General features: G+C 46.1%; 1 protein-coding gene and 1 pseudogene across 1 annotated transcript; both read left to right on the top strand.

The window, feature by feature from the left end:
• Positions 1 to 1,231, top strand: part of LOC144677040 (uncharacterized) — a 40,296-nt pseudogene extending 39,065 nt beyond the window's left edge.
• Positions 1,232 to 3,046: 1,815 nt separating this feature from the next.
• Positions 3,047 to 12,830, top strand: LOC144677039 (uncharacterized; the record flags this gene model as incomplete). The annotated part of the gene is made up of 2 exons (XM_078537309.1): positions 3,047 to 3,219; positions 12,186 to 12,830. Coding segments are annotated over exons 1-2 (818 nt in total), but the record flags the coding sequence as incomplete, so codon positions are not given.
• Positions 12,831 to 12,839: the final 9 nt, after the last annotated feature.

Here is a 12,839-nt window from a genome sequence, read left to right as displayed (position 1 = left end):
TTTCATCAGAATCTGACGGTGTCGCACAATTAGTCAAAACCTGAATTTCATCGGATTTTAAGCATGAAAGATAAAAGTGCTTTTCACCGTGGGGAGAAACCGTACACGTGTTCTGTGTGTGAACGAGGTTTCAGCCGATTATCCGACCTGTCGAAACACAAGCACAGTCATACTGGAGAGAAACGATGGAAATGTGGGGACTGTGGGAAAGGATTCAATTATCCATCCAGGCTGGATACTCACCAGCGCACTCACACTGGGGAGAGGCCTTTCACTTGTTCTGTATGTGAGAAAGGATTTGTTGATTCATCCACCCTCCTGAGACACCAGCTCATTCACACTGAAGAGAGACTGTTCACCTGCTCTGAGTGTGGAAAGGGATTCACTCGGGCATCCAACCTGCTGAGGCACCAGCGAATTCACACTGGGGGGAGACCATTCACCTGCTCCGACTGTGGGAAGGGATTCATTCAGTTATCCTACCTGCTGACACACCAGAGAGTTCACACTGGGGAGAGGCCATTTACCTGCTCCGAGTGTGGGAAGGCATTCACTCAGTTATCCAACCTGCTGACACACCAGCGAGTTCACACTGGGGGAGACCATTTACCTGCTCTGAGTGTGGGAAGGGATTCAGTCAGTCATCCCACCTGCTGACACACCAGAGAGTTCACTCTGGGGAGAGACCATTCACCTGCTCCGAGTGTGGGAAGAGATTCACAAGGTCATCAAACCTGCTGATACACCAGAGAGTTCACTCTGGAGAGAGGCTGTTCACCTACTCCGACTGTGGGAAGCAATTCACTCAGTTATCCAACCTGCTGACACACCTGCAAGTTCACACTGGGGAGAGACCATTTACTTGCTCCGAATGTGGGAAGGGATTCGTTCATTTATCCGATCTGTTGAGACACCAGCGAATTCACACTGGGGAGAGACAGTTCACCTGCTCCCACTGTGGGAAGGGCTTCACACAGTCATCCCACTTGCTGAGACATCAGCGAATTCATACTGGAGAGAGGCCGTTCATCTGCCCTGTATGTGGGAAGGGATTCACTGTGTCCTCTGACCTGCTGAAGCACCAGCGAATTCACACTGAGGAGAGGCCGTTCAGCTGCTCCGAGTGTGGGAAGGGATGCACCTGGTCATCCCAACTGATGAGACACCAGCGAGTTCACAAATAACGAACAGGACATTGCTGTTAATCACATCCAGGACTGAACCTTGTTCATTGTAGTCTGTTTCTGCTGATGTTAATAAACTCTAGCCCAGTTATTGGGGCTAATATTCTGGATAAGGACAAATGAAATATATTTGTGTTAAATATAGCATATTGAGTCTTGTTAATATCTCTAACACAAGTTAGTTTCTCTGGAAGGTCTCTTCCTCTCCCCTCCCTCCTCCATCCTCACCTCTAACAACAAGTGTAAGGAGCTCACGGAGCTTCTTTGTCACTAAGATTGAGACAATCCGATCAGCTGCCTCTGCTGCTTCCCTCCCTTCCACTAGCCCAACGGGACAAACTGTCTCTTTAATGTTCCACCTTGTCCAAGCCGTGAACCCACATCTTTCATTAGCTTCTCTCCCATCTCCCTTCCTGCCCTCTCAGTGGTCATCTTGTCCATGAGACACACCTCCTGCTCCATCGACCGTATTCCCTCTAAACTGCTGATTACCCAACTTCCCCGTGTTCACTGATATTATTCACAGTTCTCTCTCTTCTGGTACTGTCCCTCTCTCCTTCAAATCATCACCCTTTTCTCAAAAAACAATTACTTAACTTTCCTGTCCTTGCAAAGTATTGACCTCTCTTCAACCCCCAGTTCCTCTCTGAACTCCTGAAAAGTGTGCACACCTCCCAAAACCATCTCCATCTTTCCCAGAATTCCCTGCTTGAATCCCTCCCAACAGGTTTCTGCCCCTGCCACTGTACTGAAACAGCTCAGATCAAAGCCACCAATGACATCCTATGTGACAGTGACAAAGGGAAACTATCCCTCCTCGACCTGCTTTGACAAGGTTGACCACACCATTCTGCTCCAACACCTCTCCACTGTCATCCAGCTGGGTGGGGCTGCTCTCTCCTGGTTCCATTCTTCTCTATCTAATCATAATCAATGTCTTCCATTCCCAGTCCCACAGTTACCTCTGGTGTCCCCAGAGGATCCAGCCTTGGCCTCCATTTATTTCTCAGCAAAATTCTCCCCACAGCAACATCATCTGAAAACACAGTGTCAGTTATCACATAGACACTGACAGTGCCCAGCTCTACCTCAGCAACACCTCTCTCGACTTGTCCACTTTTGTTAAATTATCAGACTGTTTGTGGATGTGCAGAAATTTTCTCCAATTAAATTTTGGGAAGATTGAAGCCATTGTTTTCATTCCTGAGCTACCAACTCCATTCTTTATCCTATTTCTATCAGGTCATCTCTCAGCCTTCTCTTTTCCAAAGAAAAGAGCTTCAGGCTGTTTAGCCTTTCCTGGCGATTATAACCTATCCGTTCCTGTAACATTTGTGAATGAACTTTTATGTCCTTGGCCCTTGTGATGCCTGACAGCAGTTTTGAGTCTGTATGACCCTTCTTCAGAGGGCGTCTCTATTGGACAGAGTGGTTTCTGGGCCGCAGAGAATTGTGTGATTTTGAAAATGGGAGAAGAAAGCACCATTCACAGTGTTCTGCATGTGAATGAGGTTTCAGCCAATCATCTGGCCTGGTCAAAACATAAATGCAGTCACAACTGAAAGCAGTTGTGCAAATGTTGACATTGGGAAGGGATTCATTTACCCATCGAAATTGGAAACTCATCAGAGCGTTCACACTGGGGAGAGGCCATTGACCTGCTTAAAGTGTCAGAAGGGATTCACTCCGTTATCCCACCTGCCGACACACTGGGGAGAGGCCATTCATCTGTGCTGTGTGGAAAGAGATTCATTAATTTATCCAACCTGATTGCACATCAAAGAGAGCTTTTAAATTTCAAGACTGTGGGAAGTGCTTTACAAGTTCTCAGGAACTGATCCGCCAGCAATGTATTCATACTGATGAGCGACCGTTCAGATGCCTTCTTTATAGGACTGGATTCAGGCAATCATCTCACCTCTCTGCACAAGCGCTCTCATACTGGGGAGATGCTGTACACCTGCACCGAGTGTGGGAAGATATACATTCAGTCATCCCACCTGCCGAGACATCAACGAGTTCACAGTGAACTACAGTGATTGGATTTTGCTGTTAATAATGTAGAAGAATGAACTATACCCATTGGGGTCTGTTTCAGCTGATGTTAATAAACTCCAGCCCAGTTATAAGGTTAATATTCTGGATAAAGGTCAAATAAATCAACATTCTGTGAGGATGTTGAATTTTTAAAAACATCTCTAACACAAGTTAGTCCTTGTTTCGTACTCTCCCTCTCCCTTGTCTCCTGCATCCACACCTCCAACAAGTGTGAAGAGCTCATGGAGCTTATTTGTCACTAAGATTGAGACAATCTTGAGAATATTGAGACAATTGAGATCAGCTGCCTCTCCTGCTTCCCTCCCTCCCACGAGTACATCCTTGACCCCGACATCCTTGCAATTCGCATCCAATCTCCGACCAGTCTTCCGTCTCCAAAATCATGCTTACCTCCCAAATCCACGCACAATGGTCCTGGAACTTAGGGGTAAAATGACATTGTGAAAGGATTGTTCACCGGCTGAATTGTCATGTTCCTACTGACAAGACGGAGTTTAAATGTTCTGTATATGGGAAGAAAAAATACTTGTTCACACCACCGACTGAGACTCCAGTGAGTTCACATCTAAATGTAGGTAGTTTTACTGCAGTTATTTACACCCGGGACAGTATTATGGCAGAGTACCCATGCAGTTTGTTTGTCATACCAATTGACTGAATAATTTTATATTTTGGTCTTGGGCTTCGTTCATCATCGGATGACAAAACATAATTTTCTATTCAAAAAAACGACCTCTTAATGGCAGCTTGGTTACCCAGCGTTCAACAGGGGCCAGAATGTGCCCTATCCTCACAACAGGAGCTCCCTACACATGCGTATTAGGGTGTGGGCTTGAAGCATGCGCATTGCGGTCCGTTTCATGAGCATGCGCAGTGCTGGTCTGTGACTGAAGCTGCTCAGAGCGGGTGAGAGAATGTCGAGTGGAGCAAACTAACAGAGTTAGTGGGTGTGTGAGGAGGAATGGAACCAGCGGAGTGGGCAGGGAGGCTTCATAAAGACACAGTGCAGGCCGCAGACCCCAAATAACAAGGTACCGGTCTTGTGTTTGCAGAGAACGGGCCGAAAAAATCTGGATTCCCCCTTCGCCAGGCCCGGGCTAACGGCCGCCATCTTTATAGGGGGCAATGTGCAGCGGGGCGCATGCGCGATCATCCTGGGCCAGATAGCAGGAGGAGAGAATGTTGTGCATTTCTATCCTGGACTGACAGGGATGGATTTTGGAAACTCCTTTTACAGGGGGTTAGAAGGGAAACATTTACAGACGGTTGAGATCTGACAGAGTCACTCAATTCATCAGGACCTGGATCCTCCTTTTTTAATGCTCTGTATGAACCGTTTCCCAAACCTGCCATACTCAGTCCAGGATAGAAATTCAGGACCTGGATTCTATCGGCCTCTGAGTGTAAGCATTGAGTTCCAGGTCATTACCACTCGCTGTGCAAACATTTCTTTCTCACATCCCTCCTGTACATCTTACCCAAAATCTTAAATCTGTGACCCATAATCCTTTCATGATCTGCTACTGTGAACAGCTTTTCTTTAACTACTTTATGTAAACCTTTCATAATTTTGTGCACCTTTTGTTAAAACTTCCCTCAATCTACTTTGCTCCAAGGAGAACAATCCCAGTTTCTTCAACCTAACCTTGCAACTAAAATCCCTCATCCCTCGACCCATTCTGGTAAATCTCATCTGCCCTCTCTCAAGGACCCTCCCATCCTTCATAATGTGTGGTGATCACTGGTTTGCACAGACCCAGATGTTCCGTGTTCGTGTGTGTGACATCATCACACATTGACAATTACACTGTGACATCATCACACATCGACAATTACACTGTGACATCATTACATATTGACAATTACACGGTGACATCACCCCACTCCCCGGGTATTTCCTCAACTGGGGGATTTTTCTCTGACTCCAGTGCTTCTGATATCTTTCCAGCTGCAGGCTCCAGCAGGAGATTTTAAAGTTGAAAACTGAAATTGTTTCAGGTTTGAGCATTTTTGACCATTCATCTACGATTTGGAGCTTTTAGTTCCCTGCTCTGTTATCTTTTAGTGGTTCCATCGCTCTGGGGCTAGTGTGGCTCCTTTACTGTGGATCTGAATCCATGTCCATCTTTTGCTCTGTTTCACCTCTGCCTTCCCTGATCACCTCTCTGCCATTGTCTAACTTCCTCTGTCTCTAATACTGGGTGCACTTTAGCTGCGTTTAGCATTTAACTGTTACTTCTGCAGATTGTGTCCAAATAAGGTTTCCTCCACTGCCCATCCCCAGACCATGCGCTGCTGTCTTACCAGCTTTATCTTCCCACAGTATCTTTCACAGTCAGGAATTGTTTTTCCTGTGCTATAATCCACTTCTGAGCTTATATTGACCATCAAATTCTGCATCATTTTTATTCCCTGTAATCCATTCTGCACACCCTGAAATATTAACTCTGTTTCTCTCTCCATAGATACTGCCTGATCTGCTGAGTGTTTCCAGCATTTTCTCTTTTTATTTCAGATTTCCAGCAGCTGCAGTATTTTGCTATTATCTTATTGCAGGCGTTGCTCACAGAACCGAGTCTAGAAACACAGATGGACCAATTTAGAGCCGGTTTGTATCAGGGTGGGTGTTGGTTACAGAAGTTGGTCCCTGGCCTCCGGTGTAGGTCCTTTTTCATCAAGTCATAGAATCATTGAATGATTACCATACAGACAGAGGCTATTCAGCTCATTGTGCCCATGCAGGTTCTCTGCAAGAGCAAGTCAGCTAGTCCCACTCCCCTGCCCTTTCACTAACACGACCAGCAAATATTTCCAATCCCCAGTTGCCTGTGGAGAAGATGATGTTTGACCTTCTTGAACCGCTGCAGTCCGTGTGGTGAAGGTGCTCCCACAATGCTGTTAGGTAAGGAGTTACAGGTTATTCACCCAGCGATAATGAAGGAACAGTGATATATGTCCAAATCAACAACAGCAATTTGTGTTTATATAGCACCTTTAACGTAATAAAACTTTCCAAGGCATTTCAAAGAACAGTATGCATTTATAAAAAGCATTAGTGATTAGAAATGTACAATCAAAGCTCTCTGCTGTTGACTGAGTTCTCAATTGGCTGGTTGATGGACACTGTAACCAGGTCAGTCTCAGTTTCCTCGCGGTGAGTCTGCAGTGGTGGCTTGAGTCTGTGGAGGACGAGAGATTAACCCTATGAAGACAGAGTAAAACAGAACAACTGCGCTTGGACAATGGCAGCAAACAGCCTTTAAAATAAGGATGACAATTTTATAATTTGGGTTCTCCTTAACCCGGAGCCTTAAGACCATAAGACATAGGAGCAGAAATTAGGCCATTCGGCCCATCGAGTCTGCTCTGCCATTCATAAGTTTTTCAACCCCATTCTCCTGCCTTCTCCCCGTAACCTTTGATCCCCTTACCAATCAAGAACCTATCTATCTCGGTCTTAAATACACTCAATGACCTGGCCTCCACAGCCTTCTGTGGCAATGAATTCCATAGATTCACCACTCTCTGGCTAAAGAAGTTTCTCCTCATCTCTGTTCTAAAAGGTCTTCCCTTTACTCTGAGGCTGTGCCCTCGGGTCCGAGTCTCTCCTACTAATGGGAACATCTTCCCCATGTCCACTCTATCCAGGCCTTTCAGTATTCTGTAAGTTTCAATCAGATCCCCCCTCATCCTTCTAAACTCCATCGAGTATAGACCCAGAGTCCTCAAACATTCCTCATATGTTAAGCCTTTCATTCCTGGGATCGTTCTCGGGAACCTCCTCTGGACCCTCTCCAGGGCCAGCACATCCTTCCTGAGATACGGGGCCCAAAATTGCTCACAATATTCTAAATGTGGTCTGACCAGAGCCTTATAAAGCCTCAGCAGCACATCCCTGCTTTTATATTCTAGTCCTCTCGAAATAAGTGCCAACATTGCATTTGCCTTCCTAACTACCGACTCAACCTGCAAGTTAACCTTAAGAGAATCCTGGACTAGGACTCCTAAGTCCCTTTGCACTCTTGATTTCTGAATTCTCTCCCCATTTAGAAAATAGTCTATGCCTCTATTCTTCCTACCAAAGTGCATGACCTCACACTTCCCCACATTGTATTCCATCTGCCACTTCTTTGCCCATTCTCTTAACCTGTCCAAATCCTTCTGCAGCCTCCCCGCTTCCTCAATACTACGTGTCCCTCCACCTATCTTTGTATCATCTGCAAACTTAGCCAGGATGCGTTCATCATCGGATCACAAAACATAATTTTCTATTTAAAAAAACGACCTCTCAATGGTTACCCAGCCTTTAACAGGGGCCAGAATGTGCCCTATCCTCACAACAGGAGCTTCCTACACATGCGTATTAGGGTGTGTGCTTGGAGCATGTGCAGTGCTGCCCGTTTCATGAGCATGCGCAATACTGGTCTGTGACTGAAGCTGCTCAGTGTGGGTGAGAGAATGTCGAATGGAGCAAACTAACAGAGTGAGTGGGTGTGTGAGGAGGAATGAAGCCAGCCGAGTGGACAGGGAGGTTTCATAAAGACACAGTGCAGGCCGCAAACCCCAAATAACAAGGTACCGGTCTTGTGTTTGCAGAGAACGGGCCGGGAAAACCTGGATTTCTCCCTTCGCCAGGCCCGGGGTAACGGCCGCCATCTTTATAGGGGGCAAAGTGCAGCAGTGCGCATGCGCGGTCCTCCTGGTCCCGGTAGCAGGAGGAGAGAATGTTGTGCAATTCTAGCCTGGACTGACAGGGATGGATTTTGGAAACTCCTTTTACAGGGGGTTAGAAGGGGAACATTTACAGACGGGTGAGATCTGACAGAGTCACTCAATTCATCAGGACCTGGATCCTCCTTTTTTAATGCTCTGTACAAACCATTTCCCAAACCTGTCACTGTCAGTCCAGAATAGAAATTCAGGAACTGGATTCTATCGGCCTCTGAGTGTAAGCATTGAGATCCAGGTCATTACCACTCACTGTGAAAACATTTCTTTCTCACATCCCTCCTGTACATCTTACCCAAAATCTTAAATCTGTGACCCATAATCCTTTCATGATCTGCTACTGTGAACAACTTTTCTTTAACTACTTTATGTAAACCTTTCATAATTTTGTACACCTTTTGTTAAATCTCCCCTCAATCTACTTTACTCCAAGGAGAACAATCCCAGTTTCTCCAACCTAACCTTGCAACTAAAATCCTTCATCCCTTGACCCATTCTGGTAAATCTCCTCTGCCCCCTCTCAAGGACCCTCCCATCCTTCATAATGTGTGGTGATCACTGGTTTGTACAAACCCAAATGTTCTGGGTCTGTGTGCGTGACATCATCACACATCAACAATTACACGGTGACATCATCACACATCGACAATTACACGGTGACATCATCCTGCTCCCCGGGTATTTCCTCCACTGGGAGATTTTTCTCTGACTCCAGTGCTTCTGATATCTTTTCAGCTGCAGGAGATTTTAAAGTCGAAAACTGAAATTGTTTCAGAGTTGAGTATTTTTGACTATTCATCTACAATTTGGAGCTTTTAGTTCTCTGCTCTGTTATCTTTTAGAGGTTCCATCGCTCTGGGGCTAGTGTGGCTCCTTTCCTGTGGATCTGAATCCATGTCCATCTTTTGCTCTGTTTCACCTCTGCCATCCCTGATCACCTCTCTGTCATTGTCTAACTTTCTCTGTCTCTAATACTGGGTGCATTTTAGCTGTGTTTAGCATTTAACTTTTACTTCTGCTGATTGTGTCCAAATAAGGTTTCCACTGCTGCCCATCCCCCGACCATGTGCTGCTGTCTTACCAGCTTTATCTTCCCACAGTATCTTTCACAGTCAGGAATTGTTTTTCCTGCGCTATAGTCCATTTCTCTTCCACTTCTGAGCTTATATTGACCATCAAATTCTGCACCATTTTTATTCCCTGTAATCCATTCTGCACACCCTGAAATATTAACTCTGTTTCTCTCTCCACAGATCCTGCCTGATTTGCTGAGTATTTCCAGCGTTTTCTTTTTTTTTATTTCAGATTTCCAGCAGCTGCAGTATTTTGCTATTATTTTATTGCAGGCGTTGGTCACAGAACCGAGTCTACAAACACAGACGGACCAATTAAGAGCTGGTTTGTATCAGGGTGGGTGTTGGTTACCAGAAGTTGGTCCCTGGCCTCCAGTGTAGGTCCTTTTTCATCAAGTCATAGAATCATTGAATGATTACAGTACAGACGGAGGCCATTTATCCCATTGTGCACATGCTGGCTCTCTGCAAGAGCAAGTCAGCTAGTCCCACTCCCCTGCCCTTTCACTAACAAGACCAGCAAGTATTGCCAATCCCCAGTTGCCTGTGGAGAAAATGATGTTTGACCTTCTTGAACCGCTGCAGTTCGTGTGGTGAAGGTACTCCCACATGCTGTTGGGTAAGGAGTTACAGATTATTCACCCAGCGATAATGAAGGAACAGTGATATCTGTCCAAATCAACAACAGCAATTTGTGCTAATATGGCACCTTTAACGTAATAAAACTTTCCAAGGCATTTCAAAGAACCGTATGCGTTTATAAAAAGCATTAGAGATTAGGAATGTACAATCAAAGCTCTCTGCTGTTGACTGAGTTCTGAATTGGTTGATTGATGGACACTGTAACCAGGACAGTCTCAGTTTCCTCGTGGTGAGTCTGCAGTGGTGACTTGAGTCTGAGGAGGACGAGAGATTAACCCTATGAAGACAGAGTAAAACAGAACAACTGCGCTTGCACAACGGCAGCAAACACAGCCTTTAAAATAAGGATGAGAATTTTATAATTTAGGTTCTCCTTAACCCGGAGCCATAAGACCATAAGACCATAAGACATAGGAGCAGGAATTAGGCCATTCGGCCCATCGAGTCTGCTCCGCCATTCAATCATGGCTGATAAGTTTTTCAACCCCATTCTCCTCATAACCTTTGATCCCCTTACCAATCAAGAACCTATCTATCTCGGTCTTAAGTACACTCAATGACCTGGCCTCCACAGCCTTCTGTGGCAATGAATTCCATAGATTCACCACTCTCTGGCTAAAGAAGTTTCTCCTCATCTCTGTTCTAAAAGGTCTTCCCTTTACTCTGAGGCTGTGCCCTCGGGTCCGAGTCTCTCCTACTAATGGGAACATCTTCCCCATGTTCCACTCTATCCAGGCCTTTCAGTATTCTGTAAGTTTCAATCAGATCCCCCCTCATCCTTCTAAACTCCATCGAGTATAGACCCAGAGTCCTCAAACATTCCTCATATGTTAAGCCTTTCATTCCTGGGATCGTTCTCGGGAACCTCCTCTGGACCCTCTCCAGGGCCAGCACATCCTTCCTGAGATACGGGGCCCAAAATTGCTCACAATATTCTAAATGTGGTCTGACCAGAGCCTTATAAAGCCTCAGCAGCACATCCCTGCTTTTATATTCTAGTCCTCTCGAAATAAATGCCAACATTGCATTTGCCTTCCTAACTACCGACTCAACCTGCAAGTTAACCTTAAGAGAATCCTGGACTAGGACTCCCAAGTCCCTTTGCACTCTTGATTTCTGAATTCTCTCCCCATTTAGAAAATAGTCTATGCCTCTATTCTTCCTACCAAAGTGCATAAACTCACACTACCCCATGTTGTATTCCATCTGCCACTTCTTTGCCCATTCTCCTAACCTGTCCAAATCCTTCTGCAGCCTCCCCACTTCCTCAATACTACCTGTCCCTCCACCTATCTTTGTATCATCTGCAAACTTAGCCAGGATACCCTCAGTTCCTTCATCCAGATCATTAATGTATAAAGTGAAAAGTTGTGATCCCAACACTGACCCCTGTGGAACTTTACTAGTCACCAGCCACCATCCTGAGAAGGACCCCCTTATCCCCACTCTCTGCCTCCTGCCAGACAGCCAATCTTCTATCCATGCTAGTACCTTGCCTCTAAAACCATGGGCTCTTATCTTACTGAGCAGCCTCCTGTGCGGCACCTTGTCAAAGGCCTTCTGGAAGTCCAAGCAGATAATATCCATTGGCTCTCCTTTGTCTAACCTACTCGTTACCTCCTCAAAGAATTCTAACAGATTTGTCTGAGCCTGTGTAGGTCAGTGAACACAGGAGTGATGGGTGAACAAAACTTGGTGCAAGTAAGCATATGGGCAGCAGAGTTTTGGATCACCTCAAGATTACAGGGAGGTTGAATGTGGGAGGCCGGCCGGGAGTGCGTTAGGATGGTTAAGTCCAGAGGTAACAAAGGAATGGATGAGAGTTTCAGCAGCAGATGAGATGAGACTGGGCTGGAGTCGGGCGATGTTACTGAGGTGGAAATAGGCGGTCTTGGTGAAGATGTGGATATGTGGTTGGAAGCTCATCTTGGGGTGAAATATTTCACTATGGTTGTGAACAGTCTGTTTCAGCCTCAGACAGTTGTCAGTGAGAGGTGCAGAGTCAGTGTCTGGGGAGTGGAGTTTGTAGTGGCGACTGAAGACAACGGCTTCAATCTTCCCATTATTTAAAGGAGTAATTTTCTGCTCATCCAGTACTGGATGTCAGACAAGTCAGGACGGTGTGTGACTTGGAGGGGAACTTGGAGGTGATGATGTTCGCATACACCTGCTACCCTGGTCCTTCTAGGGGGTGGAGGTTGAAGGTTTGGGAGATTCTGTCAGGGTTCTCCTGCATCTCTCACTTCCCTCTCGCTCTTTCTCCCTCCTCTCCTGGAAGCCCGAATCTTGTGTAGGCCCAGACCGGGTGGCAGGTACCTTCCCTGAAGGACATTAGTGAACCAGTTGGGTTTTTATGACAATCCAGCAGTTTTCATGTCACTTTTTCCTCGTGCTGGCCCCACAAATTCCCAGATTCATTCAGCTCAATTTCACAACCTGCCTTTGTGTTTCTGTGGGTTCTCTCTCACTCCCTTTTTTCTGTTTTAAATCAATTTCACAGGGTATTAGAAGGGGAAGGTTTGCTGTCGGGAAACTCACACCAAGACCTGAGAGAGTCATTCGATTCATCAGGACCTGAATACTATCAGCCTTTGAACATGGAAGCAGAAAGTGCTGCTCACGCTGGGGAGAAACCGTGTAAGTGCGGGGACTGTGGGAAGGGATTCAATTACCCGTCTGACCTGGAAACTCATCGACGCACTCACACTGGGGAGAAGCCATTCACCTGCCCTGAGTGTGGGAAGGGATTTACTCAGTCATCCACTCTGCTGACACAGCAGCGAGTTCACACTGGGGAGAGACCATTCACCTGCTCCGAGTGTGGGAAGGGATTTATTAGTTCAACCAACCTGCTGACACACCAGAGAGTTCACACCGGGGAGAGATCGTTCACCTGCTCTGAGCGTGGGATGGGATTCATTACTTCAACCAACCTGCTGACACACCAGCGAGATCACACTGGGGAGAGACCGTACACCTGCTCTGAGTGTAGGAAGGGATTCACTAGGTCATTCCACCTACTGAGACATCAGCTGGTTCACTCAGACCAGAGACAGTTTACATGCTCAGTCTGCGGGAAGTGCTATAAAAGTTACCAGGACCTGATCTTGCATCAACGTGTTCACACTGATGAGAGACCGTTCAGGTGCTCTCA

Source organism: Cetorhinus maximus, unplaced genomic scaffold (assembly GCF_964194155.1).
Source record: "Cetorhinus maximus unplaced genomic scaffold, sCetMax3.hap1.1 HAP1_SCAFFOLD_2172, whole genome shotgun sequence".
Lineage (NCBI taxonomy): Eukaryota > Metazoa > Chordata > Chondrichthyes > Lamniformes > Cetorhinidae > Cetorhinus > Cetorhinus maximus.
Note: the sequence above shows the minus strand (reverse complement) of the source record. Positions and strands in the feature narration are given on the sequence as shown.